Source organism: Dromaius novaehollandiae, chromosome 3 (assembly GCF_036370855.1).
Source record: "Dromaius novaehollandiae isolate bDroNov1 chromosome 3, bDroNov1.hap1, whole genome shotgun sequence".
Classification (NCBI taxonomy): Eukaryota; Metazoa; Chordata; class Aves; order Casuariiformes; family Dromaiidae; genus Dromaius; species Dromaius novaehollandiae.
In genome coordinates, this window is record NC_088100.1 from 75,387,395 (window position 1) to 75,400,026 (window position 12,632).

Below are 12,632 nucleotides of genomic sequence, written 5' to 3' on the forward strand. Positions count from 1 at the left end.
AGCTACTAGATTTAAGAAACTTCTAAATGCCTTTTCACTTAAATTTTTTATTGCCCTTCTTACAGGGACAACAAAGGAAACTTCTATGATCTTTCATCTCTGACACGGCATAGAGAGAATTGGGAGGCTATTGCTCTATCTGCTTCTACGCAAAAATACTACATTAACGTCTGCACATCCTTAGTGCCGTATGGTGCTGCACGTAAGAGCAAAATAAAAATATATTCTAGCTGTGGCTAGAGGAATTGAGTGGTAGAACAGTACTTTGTTCAGAGTAAAAGATTATGAAGGAAAGTATGTGGAGGCAGTTGTCATCTGGGTACTAAGGAAAGGCTAGAATGTCTCCTATGACAACTTCAGCACTCTAGCTCTTATCTCCTGACTCCAAGTCTGCTGTAGTTTCCAGAGATAAAAATCACTTTTTGGAGCAAGATATCTTGAACTTTCTCCATGGCATCTTCTGAGACTGACCCCATTTTTGTGTAGTGGAAGACTGAGCACCCTAGTAGTAGCCGCCATCACTTTGTGCATGACCTTGAGTGAAGTGAGGTGGCTGCTAGTACTTGTGTGTTTGAAAGAGAGCACTGTGGGTATGGTTTAGGGAGCTGTTTGAAGACAGGTCAGTCATGACATACCTGAAAGTATAGTAGTGGAATTTTATTCCAGGTAAGAAAGCCTTAACACCTAGAGTTACAGTTTATTTGTTCATCTATATAGGTTCCTGTCCTTCTGATGCTGCTGCCTCTGTTATGGATGGTGCAAAATGTACAAGTCTTGGAGAAGTGGCTGATGGTCCCCAGTGGGAAAATGACATTTCTATTCTGAAATATGTTAACGGCGAGCAGTGCCCGGATAAAATTCGCAAGAAAACAACAATATTGCGCCTCAAGTGTGATGAAAACAGAATTGTAAGTGAGGTCCTGCTGGCAGTGTTTTGCCTTTTCATGAGTTGTATACGCTATTGTGTATATAGGGAGAATGGTGGACAGTTCATATGCATTCCCAAACCTAGTCTTCTGTAAGTGGATGGGAGGGAAGCTTATGAGCAGAGAATGAGGCAGAGGACCTGAATTTTATCTGCTGAGCAGTTTTTAAGAGGTCATTTGGATAAAATTTGTGACAGCAGACTGTACGTTTGTAATAGCTTCAATTTATTTGTCACTTTAAAATGAATGTATTGCAGGTTAGGAAATGTTTAGAGCAATAAATAATGCCATTGGCCATGTAGCTTTTAACTCTTGATTACACATCTATGGGCCTTGACATTAAATCTGCTTGGCAAGGTGTCTTACCCTCACCTTTTGGGTCTTCTGTTGTCCAGGTAGACTGTCTTAACAGTTTTATTGTTCCTGATAATGATTCTGTGCTGTCTTGTATGTATGAAATAGCCTCAGTTAATTACTGTAGACTTGAGTTAATTTAATGGAGCATGGTGGATATGAAGTCCTAGGACTGGCATTTGAATTGAATGGAACTAAAAGCTCAGGGATAACCCTGTGGCATGAAATCTTACAGTATCACTTCGTAGAGATGTAGCTCTCCATTGATTCATATTTAGGAATCAAAGCCAGAACTTATAACGGCCATTGAAGATTGTGAATATACCTTCTTATGGTTCACGGCTGCTGCATGTCCTCTCCAAAGCAATGTGCAAAATGACTGCCGGGTAACCAATCCTGCAACAGGTAAGGAGAGGGCATGAGAATTTTATGTGCAAAGGAGGCTGCTGGGAGCAGCACTACTGCATTTGTTTTCTTGAGGGACTTTATTAGAGAAGGGCAGTGTGGCAAATCTTCTCTGGATAGTGACTAACAAGCTGGTGAGTAGAAATATCTTGTAAGGTACTACTGTGTTGTCCTTTAGGAAATAAATGGTCTGTAGGGAATTTGCTATATAGCTGTCCTGAAACTAATTTTTACCTCTAATAGAAGGCCAAACAGTTGAGAATTCATAAGTTAACAGACAAGAGAGGCTGGTTGACTTTTCTACTAAATGAAGTTATTGAAAGCTTTCAAAATAAAGAAATCATTACTTTGAATCTGCAAAAACATTGAATTATTCCCTGATCTGCCTGCAGGCCATCTCTTTGATTTGACGTCACTGAAGCGAGAGTCTGGCTACACTATCTATGATTCGCACAACAGAAAAATTGAGTTGAACGTCTGTGCTGAAAGTAAAAGTTCATGTGCTAATGGAGCTGGTAAGCATCTCTCACTCTCCAGTATTGTAGTCACAGGCTATAGAGTACCTGAGGAACTACTTATGCTGAAGTCTACAGTAAAATGACAGGCAGATTTTACTGAAAACATGGAAAGTGTGAAGAGAACAATTGTGTGGCTGAACCAACTAAGAAAAACCTAAAACTGCTTTAAGAAATGGAGCAACTATTGATACCATATTCCATTCCTAATCTTAAGTGGGCTTGCTTCCTGTCTACTTTGTATGGTCTGAATGGGTGGTATTCTTACGGACCATGAAGACAAGGCTGTAGACACTTCTGCTACACCTCTTGAATGCTATTAAAAGGGGAGTAGGGTATAACCTTCTAGCTGGAGTAGGCTGAGGGTGCAAACATTGATGCATGGTGATCTATTGCTATAATGCATCTGTGTTTAGGTTTGTGTTCACACTTTAAACCTCCTGCCAATTCTTGTAGCTTTCTATTCTGTTTTAGACACTTCTCAGACTTCAGTAGAAGCTAACATGTACTTTAAATTTCTTGCTTGTCATGGCAGGTTAGATAGTCTTATCTTGGCACTTAGAAGTGCTTAAATATTGTCTCATAGTCATTTGAGAAAAGGACCATCGCATGAATTTACAAGATTATTTTTTGCATATTTACAAGAAAATACTGTATTGATTTGGTTTTTAGAGGCGAGTTAATATAATTATGTATGATCTTGGTTGAAATTTAGCATTAATCCCCTGGTTTTCAGAGAAGTGGTAACAAAGCTATGCTTTGTGGTTGTCTAAATGTGTATAGTTTATAGCATGTATAGCATACATTCCGCTGGTTAACAAAGTGTCAAAGACAGTATTTGGACTGTGTTTTAGTGCAGCTCAGCTTAATAGTTATACCAGACAGTGTGAACTAGCCTTTCCTAGGAAAATAAATGGAGACTAAATCTTAACTTTCCTTCCTTTCAGGGGTGGTCAGGAGGAAGATAGGGAAGAAACTCCTGCAATTCACACAGGTTACTTTAATCTGTGCTATGTAAAGGAATGTTGTAGAAAAGTTGGTCACTTGTAGCAGAAGTATTTGCAATTGTATTACTATGCTAAGTTGGAGGAGAAAAGGCAAAAAAATAAGTACTCTATTGGGAAAAGTTTTTGTCCTTCAGACATCCTGTTTCATGCAAAGATCACGTTGTAAGGTAGTTGTTTAATATAATTTGGAAGGGTGGTTGATCTGCTTTGTGGGTTTTTTTTTTTGTTTGCACTTCAGGTGTCTGCATCACTGGTGGTTCAAAACCAATTAATGCTGGAAAACTAAGTAAAATTTTAACTTATGAAGATCAAGTATTAAAGCTTGTTTATGAAGATGGAGATTCTTGCCCTGCAGACCCTGAACTGAAGCATAAAAGCTATTTTAGCTTTGTTTGCAAGTCTGATGCAGGAGATGATAGCTGGCCTGTTTTTCTGTCCTTTGATGAACAGACATGCACTAACTACTTCTCTTGGCATACTTCCTTGGCTTGTGAGGAAGAGGTAAGAATTACATCTAGAAGACATTTTTTCTGTGTGACTAAGTTGCCATGGTTTAGGCATAGTAGTAGTAGTGTATGTTTTAAAACCCTTGAGGTACAGAACACTTTCTGTAGCAGAGGACCCAAATTATTACAGAAGTTCTCAACTTTTTTCTTTAATGGGACTTCTACAGTGGACACAATACTAGTCAAATTTCTGGTGAACATGGTGAGCAAGTTAAAGCATTAACTCTTTAGATCAACCTTTCTGTGAATCTGCTGAACTGCTGTACAGCTCAAATGGAAACCTTAGGCTGATTTTGGAGAATTCATGGTTAATATTCTCCAACACAACAGGCCAGCAATGGTTTAGGTTGAGCTGAGGATGGAGATCTGTGCCTAAGTCTACTTTGTTTCTAAGCAAGTAGCTAGAGGCCAGGCAAATATGATCAGGTTTGCACAGTACAGTACCTGATTTGATCAGCCTTGATAGCATGAATTTAGGATCTGCCTTAGCCCTATAATTCATGCTGCAATATCCTTATTTAGTAAACTCTAGACCAGCTGGTATTCCAGACAAAACTTTGAGCTGGTCTTATTTTAGCTGGTTAGGCTGTTACCATTAGTGGGTACACAGACTAAAAGCCAGCAAAGGGATAGGAGTGCAATGTTAAATGGCTTATGTTTGTGTTCCCTGAGCTATAGAGTGAGTTCAGGTCAGCTGTTAATAGCACCTGAACAGTACCTTCTGTGAATCAGTCCAGTCTTGCTTTGAACCCAGTCATGCTTTGGGCTTCCTTAACTGAAATGATCACATGAGGAAAGCTTTGTTAGCTACTTCTGTCAAAAATTTTCTTTCTACTTTGAATACTTCTGCAGAGAATGACTGTCACAGCAGGTTATTTTTTCATTAGTCACAGTCTCAGTACTATTATAGTTCTCATTTCTCATCAGAAAAACATCTTTCCAGCTTTCCTTTCCCTGACAGGACCTATGTCATATATTGCATCTTTCAGTCTCTTCTAAGATTTCTAAGATTTCTACTGCATACTGCTGGAGAGAAGACTACAACCATATGCACCACAGTGTGCCTATAAATCCATACTGCAAAAAACCTTGTGTTCTCCAGCCTCCTAACTTTATTCAGTGATTGTTTATGCCTTTCTGACTGGTTTTTGGTGTAACCACAGCGACCCTAGATATTTCATGAGTAGTGGTGGCTAGGTAGTCGTGATCACTCGTCCTGAAATTGAATAATAATTTTGCTGCAGTTTCTCCTTATCTAACACTTAAACAAGAATAAAAGCTCTAGTATGTTGTCAGTAAGCTTATACACTTTGAGAACATGTTTGAAATAGTTTCTGAGGAAATGCAGTACTTGAGCCATCAGCTTACAATGCAGTAACTTTACACTGTTATAACCAAGCTTGTTTATTGGAGATAGTCCCATGATGTAGAGGGGGATGGGGACAGGAAGCAACTGTATGCTGGAGGCTGCATGTTAAAGCTTTAACTCTTGATCTTATTCTGATATGGACTCCATTCCAGAAGCATGTTTTTAAGAGCCGGACTGTTTCATGTGCAGCTTGTGGGTGCTTAGTACCTGTAGCCAAACAAAAATCGTAACAAATGCTGCTTTACTTGAATCAAATTTGAGACTTAAGTGCAATTATGCTTCTCTCCCTGTGAAGGAGAGCATCTTTGTCTCTGTAAAGCGGATAGCAATAAAACATGCCTTTTTATAGGTGAAGTGCTCAGTGTTGAATGGGAGTTCTGTTATTGACCTGTCTCCTCTGATCCATCGCACTGGATATTATGAGACATTTGTGGATGAAGCTGCAATGGATGCTTCTCCAGACTTCTACATCAATATTTGTGAGCCTCTCAATCCTATCAAAGATGTCAATTGCCCACCTGGAGCAGCTGTTTGCATGGTTCCTGTTAATGGACCACCAATAGTAAGTATTATGCCTGGAAATGTTGGAACACAAACGTCTCTGCTAGCTTAAAACAATATGCCTGCCCAGAGACCTCATTTGAGCTGGAGGCTTGGCAATGGGAGAAACAAATGAAGTACTAAATTAAAACTTACTCTGCAAAATTCCCTTTCATCACTTTTTTTCCCTAGTAAGAAGTGTTTACATATCCTGAACCCCAGTGACTTTTGTGAGGTGGAAGATTCCGTGATATTGCAGATTGGTTTTTGATGCATACAATGACAAATATGAAAAACCACTATAGAAAATTCTTACTTAGTGCTGCATGCCAAGTACTGAGCCCGGGAAGCAAAAAGACTCTTAGTTTGCCATTCTGAGGTGCGGAAATAATATGCTTGATTCCGTGATAGCTTGTCAGAACTATGAAGGAGGATATGTCCTAGCATGCTCTGAAATACATTCAGTACCTTCATGTAAGGACTTGACAACTGCATGAATAACAAGCCTGTGACAGAGTATTAGCCAGCTTGTCTGTGTTACTACATTGAGAGATGCTGGAGGCTCTTACTTTTTGAAGTCGTCTCTGCAGGCTTTAGAAGATGCACATAAAAAATAGTTTTCCAAGAACTTCCACACTGATCTACAGAACTTATGCATCATTAATACCACATTATTTTCAAGTGGTATGTAGCTGTTTTGGCCCACTGTTTTAAAAAATACCACTGGTAAGATGCAGAAACTCCCTGGCTTGTCAAGCTTAATCAAGGGGTGTTTTGAGCTGTCCACCTTCTGTTTTGATAGGATTATTCTTTAGATATGTAGGATGCAGTTTCCAAAAGTGCATAGTGTTCATGCTCCTGTGTAAGCTGAACAGATAAATCTCTGGGTTGATCTGAATCTCTGGGTTGATCTGAAATCTAGTAGTCATGTTTTTAATGCATATTTTTGTTTGTGTAGGATATTGGTCGTGTTACTGAACCTCCCAAGATGAATGAGGCAGTGAATGAAGTTTACATCACTTACAACAGCACTACTCCTTGCCAGATAAACAACAAATTGAACTATACTTCTCTCATTGTATTTCACTGCAGCCAAGGAACTAGTCTGGTAAGATACCTATGAAAAACTTATATTGATCCCAGAGTGCAATGGAAAATGGGTCATAACCAGTGAGAATGCTAGCTTTGCTTATAACTAAATCAAGGATTTGTTTCTAGTGTGTAAGAAAGGATTAACAAGCTTGTCTTGAGCAAGAAATACGCTTGGTATTTTTAGTCTTAACTGAGCAAAATTTCAGTTACGTGATCTTTAGGTTTGGGTGTAGCTGGTTATGATGTTTTTGGGGATCAGATTGCACTGAAGGAATGTACTGGTTACTTATTGTTGGCATTAAACTTAATGCTGTCTTGTACTGTGCCTTGATCCAAAAGCTTGACCTTTTACTGTAAGCTAACACAATAGCTTTACACAGTTATATGGGTTTTTAATCTATGAAATGTTTGCCTTATATTGTAATCCTTTCCATAATTACACAGCTTTAAAAATTTGCTATTAGATACCTAGTTTTTGTTCAGGGCTGACATCTGAACACTGACTGCGTAAACCTGACAAGTCCTGAATTTCTTTGAATGCTTTGTTTAACAAAAGCAGTAGAGGAAGCACTTTATGATGACTGACAAACTAGAGCTTGTTGGAGATACTCGGTGGAACCATTGTCCATTGACATGGGAAATGAGCTGAAATCTGGGCAGCTCTGAATATAACACAGCCTGCACCTATATTTTTATTTAAAATCTGGTGACAAAGGAAACACATTCTGTCCTGACCTGAACTTGGTGAACTCTTTAAAATGTTCCCTACCATAGACCAACATAGCACTTCAGTGTTTCTGTTCCTGCTTTCAACTAAGCTGAACATCAAAATCTTAACCCTAATTAATAAGAACTTGCCTGTTTCAATTCGAGTGTTTTCTGAAGCTAGATGGAAAGTACTTTACCTGCATTTATTTTTTTAGTACTGGTTGTAATACAGAGATGATGAGTTAGCCCTGCCATTAGTGAAATCTAACCTCAGTAATAACTGAGGTTTTACTTTTTCGTTTAAAAAAAAAAAAAAAAAAAAATCTAATGTCTCTTGCTATGGTATTTGGTAACAGGGCAAGCCGAAGATGATAAGGGAACTTGACTGCAATTTTGTGTTTGAGTGGGAAACTCCAGTTGTGTGTCCTGATCAAGTGAAAACTTCAGGTTGCTCTGTGACTGATGAACAATTACACTTTGCTTTTAACTTGACCAGCCTTTCTGGAAGATCATACAAGGTAATGCATTCTAGTGGTGTGATTGTATTGCTCATCGCTATCAACATTTTGAAGCTGAAGCAGAGGGTTTGACATCTTCTCTAGGGTGCAAAAGGAGATTGAAGAACATGCTTCAGCTTTAGTCAGTGTTCATATTTGTTTGCCCTATAACAGAGAGTCAAATTCATGAATCTCCTGATGGGAAAGGAGGGTGGAACTCTTTACATGAGGCAGAATCTTGACTTGGCCTTGAACATGAAAAAGTTCTACTGAACAGATGATATCCTTGGCCCTATGGGTATACTTGGTCTGCAGTTTTGCCGTGTTAATGAAGGCCAGCCTTGCAAAATTGGTTTTGATTTCCCCACCTGCATTTTGCAAAATATTGTATGAGACTTGGCTCATAAAGCTCTCGGGTAATACTTTGTAAGTATTGACTGCAGGCTGTAAAAGGCCATCTTGTTCATGATGCTTCTGGGTGCCTGCACAGGTGCCTTCTGGATCCAGCAGTTACCATATTGGTGTGTGCAGTAAGGCAGCAGATGTGCCCCAGGGGAAATGCAAAGATGGGGCTGTGTGTCTGATCTCGGAAAATGGTGTGTCATCCTTTGGAAATGTAAAAGAAATGAAAATGGACTATAACCACCAGGACGAAACAGTCATCTTGCAGTATACAGGTGGTGACCAGTGCCCTCCAGGTGAGGTCCAGCAGATCCACTCTTTTACTGTAAAGACTTGTCAGCTTTCTTACCCTTGAATCTGAGTTTTGTGACAATAGAAGGGAAGCAATGTGGGTTTTGCATACCTAAATAAAAGCATGTAGTCCTGCTAAATCAAATGCATTGTATTAATCTGCAGCATCAACAAGTATCTGCTAAAAGGGAGTGCAGCTCTTCTCTAGGGATGATTCTAACTGACTGTATACTACATCCTCATATTAAATTCTGTGTTTCAGTGTTTCTATTCTCTGCCTCATAACTGTTCTTAAATAGTATAGAAGTGCAGGCTTCAGGTGTGGTCCTGGCTCTGGATATGCCTGCTCTTCTACTGCATGTTACTAAGTGGATGTACCCTTCTTTCTCAGTGACTGAAAAAGGGGAGCTTTGTGTGTTCCCCTTCAAGTACAAAGGGAAGAGCTATGAGGAATGTATTACAGAAGAAAAGAATAGACCGTGGTGTGCTACAACTGAAAACTACCAGGGAGATGGAAAGTGGGGATTCTGTGGCAATGGTAAGAACTTCCTAAATTTAATGTGTAATGATCTGAGTTAACCCTGAGTTAGCCTTTATCTGTCTGGGACAGAAGACCACTGATGTAATGTGATGGGAGGAAAGGATGGGGTAGGCAAGGCAAGGGAATGTACGGGACAAACTTGACTTTATCCGAGTGGGTGAGCAAAGTAAAAGGAAACACTGAAGCCTGTAGAAATTGATGTTTCAAGTCATAAGTGGTGAATACTCTGCCTCAGTGGAGGTCATCCATCTTGAAAGAAAGAGTTGCACAACTTTCTAAAAGGCACAGAAGTTAACCTAAGGAAGAAGACTGTGTCATGCCCATTTAGGTCTCAACTATGTTAAATAATACCTGATTAAAACTTCTGCTCATATCCTAGAATTACAACACGAAAGTCTGTATGCCTGAAGACCTCTTGCAAGGTGTCTTTCTTTTTCCACCTCTCTCCCTTTAGCAATTGGAAAAAGGGAATCTACCATTATCTTCACATGTGATGAGAATGCTGGCAATGGGAGTCCACGCCTTCTGAGTGAGACACTTGGCTGTGCTGTGACATTTGAATGGAGGACGCAGGCTGTTTGTCCTCCTAAGATGATGGAGTGCAAGTTTGTCCAAAAACACAGAACTTATGACTTGAGAATGCTCTCTTCCCTGACAGGATCATGGATCTTTTTCCACAATGGAAACTCGTGAGTAACACCCAGCTTGCTAATCAATATAGTTGAAGCTGTAAGATGGCATAGTACTTCTGTTTTGGTCCCTGTTCAGGGTCTATTTAAATTTCTCAGTTTAAGTTGTTGCCAGTGTGTGAAAATTACCAATGTTTAATACTGCATGTAGTTATACAAAAAATAAAGGAACTGCTTTATCTGGAGAGGGTGGATATTTATGGTCTTCACCCTCTCCCTCTATTGGTAACTCTTTAAAGAGTAAATAAGTTTAAATTTAAAAGCTTCTTGAAGGCTTTTTATTTAAACTGCTATCTTACTGAAGTCATTTCACAGTATAAATGCAATTTTTTTGAATCATGATAAGGTTGAACATAAATCTTGACTCCCTTTTGAGGTTGACTCAAACTTTAGACAAAATATTATGCCCTTAATTGGCTCTTGTTTCTTCTGCTATGAGGACTGAAACAAATTTTTTGGCAGAAAAAACACACCAATATCAATTTGGGGGGGAAAACATAAATGGCAGGCAGTCACCACCTCCTCCAGTAAATGAATAGAAACGAACTGACAAGGATGAGAGCAGCTAATTCCATAATTGTGGTAAGCTGTGGGGTGACAAAACTCTTGTTCAGTACCTCACTAGCAGTTCTCTGTTCCAATAATACTTACCTGGTATAGAGCTAAAGAAGGAGACTCATTTAAGGTAGAGCTACAAGCTGTATAGCTGGACAAAACAAACTTCTGGACATCTTTAGATTAATTTCCAGTTTCTAGCTGCCCTAGATCAGTTCACTGGTTGGTTCTGATCTGCTGTATAGTAGTTTTCTACTTGAAAATGTTAGTTAAAAATATTCTTCTGAACCTTTGCATGTGCTTTGTTCAGCAACTTGAGTATTTCATTTTCATTCAACTTGACTAGCTTCCTAATTGGAAGCTATCTATCTATCTGTCATGTTGGTTTAGCCTAAATTGACTTTAAAGAAGTTTTTTCTATCATATTCCCTTTCTATAGGTACTATGTGAATCTGTGTCAGAGGGTGCATGAAGGACCCACAGGCTGCCCTGAAAGAGCCAGTATTTGTAGAAAAAGCAACAGTGGAGATGTTCAAGTTCTTGGACTTGTTCATACACAGAAACTGAATGTTACAGGTATAGTTACTTGTTCCTGTAGAGAGCTATGAGATGGTTAAATATCATAACCTGGCTGTAGTGGTTATCACTGTATAAAAACTTCACTGAAATTCTGAAATATTTCTTCTAGTAAACCTTTTGTGTGTGTGGGGAGGGAGGGGGGAGCAACCCCAAAACAAACATAGTGAAAAGCAAAACAAAAATAAACCACACTACTACTTATATGGTGTTTATGCCAGGGGAACACACTAAAGCAAAGTTGTGGTTAAACAGGTGAATTGTGGGAAGGAGGGTTATTTTTGTTCATCCAGTTTTGAAAGACCTGTTCTGTGTCCACTGAGCTTTTCTATTAAAAAGCAACATGTGAGGGAGGTGATTTAATTGGCTTCATCCTTCAGAAAAGGAGCAAAAAACCCTCAACCTTATTTAAGTTTCCAGTTTGAAGACTTTTCTACAATGGTCTTTAAGTTTGCAAAAATGAGGGAAGTTTTGTGACCAACTTTAGAAACAATGGGGTGTAGTGAATGTGTTCGTTGCCTAAACTTGTTTATAAATGGAATTTATTTGCTCTTAAGATATCAAAAGAACTTCTTAAATTTAAATGTCGTCTCTGCTCATACTGGTGACTTGAACACAGTACTATGTGAATGCAAAGGGTATGTTTGAGGAGAAATTTTTACATGGTCATCAGTGAAAACCTCAAACTTATTGAAGTGCTGTAGTTGATGCATGGTTTATGAAAAATATTAGAAGTTTAATATTAATGAGCTCTGGAGAATGAACAAAAGGAATTTGCAATAGCTTCTTACAAAATCCTTGAGTGTCAGCCTATATCTCTTCTAGGTGATACAGTGTATATCAGTTATTCCAGTGGGCAGGAATGCAGAAAAAACAAGAAAGTAATGACAATTATAGAATTGAAGTGTGCAAAAACAGTTGGTATGCCCATGCTACAGAGGTGAGTAACAAATTAACTGACCTGATCTTCATGGCTTATTTCTTTGTACCTCTCTATTAAACTGTAAGTCTCTAGGACAGTGACTGTCTGTTCTGTTGGGCAGCCCCAGAATCATCAGGTTCTGGCTGGTGACTTAAATGCTGCAGTAATACAAAGGATCATCGTGGGTAGACTTTCTTTTTTCCTGTACCTGTTCCATAAAGAATGTGGAAACTTTGTCAAGATTACCCTGAATAAGCAGATAAGTGGATTGCCTTAGGAAAGTACAGTGAGTTACTGGCTATAATGAGAAGGAAATGTATGGCTCCTCACTTCTGAATCTTCTTCCCTACCATAAGATCCTGACTTTATTGAATGAAAGACAGTGAACAAGGTGCCTGAAAAAAATGTCAGACTTGTGTGCCCGACTTCAAAAAACTAGGACTGGAAAAATGGTTTTTTTATACCATTTTGATTCCTTCAAAATTAGGAAGGCGAGCATGTACACATATCAACTTGTAACCAAAGGAGTCTGCTAGATAGCACTGTGTCCTCCTTTTACTGTGCTGTTGTGTTCCTGCTTTAATGCTAGTGTAATATATTGCACCAGAACAAAGGTAGCAATGGAGTGACCCCATAGGGGTCCCATAAAAGGGGCAATATTAGCTTGTCTCTGAAGTGGTGTACAAAGGGGCAAATACTCAGTTACAGTTACGACTTAAATTCAGATAGGTCTCTGT

At 39.0% G+C, this 12,632-nt stretch overlaps 1 protein-coding gene across 1 annotated transcript in view; it reads left to right on the top strand.

Annotated features, from left to right (window-relative positions):
• IGF2R (insulin like growth factor 2 receptor) overlaps positions 1-12,632 on the top strand; it is a 60,146-nt gene that overhangs the window by 40,153 nt on the left and 7,361 nt on the right. The window contains exons 30-42 of the mRNA XM_026109885.2: positions 66-202; positions 718-908; positions 1,559-1,685; positions 2,078-2,200; positions 3,446-3,708; positions 5,432-5,644; positions 6,581-6,730; positions 7,779-7,940; positions 8,410-8,617; positions 9,004-9,150; positions 9,608-9,842; positions 10,837-10,973; positions 11,799-11,913. Coding sequence (XP_025965670.2) covers positions 66-202; positions 718-908; positions 1,559-1,685; positions 2,078-2,200; positions 3,446-3,708; positions 5,432-5,644; positions 6,581-6,730; positions 7,779-7,940; positions 8,410-8,617; positions 9,004-9,150; positions 9,608-9,842; positions 10,837-10,973; positions 11,799-11,913 — 2,208 coding nt within the window. The remainder of the gene's footprint in view (positions 1-65; positions 203-717; positions 909-1,558; positions 1,686-2,077; positions 2,201-3,445; positions 3,709-5,431; positions 5,645-6,580; positions 6,731-7,778; positions 7,941-8,409; positions 8,618-9,003; positions 9,151-9,607; positions 9,843-10,836; positions 10,974-11,798; positions 11,914-12,632) is intronic.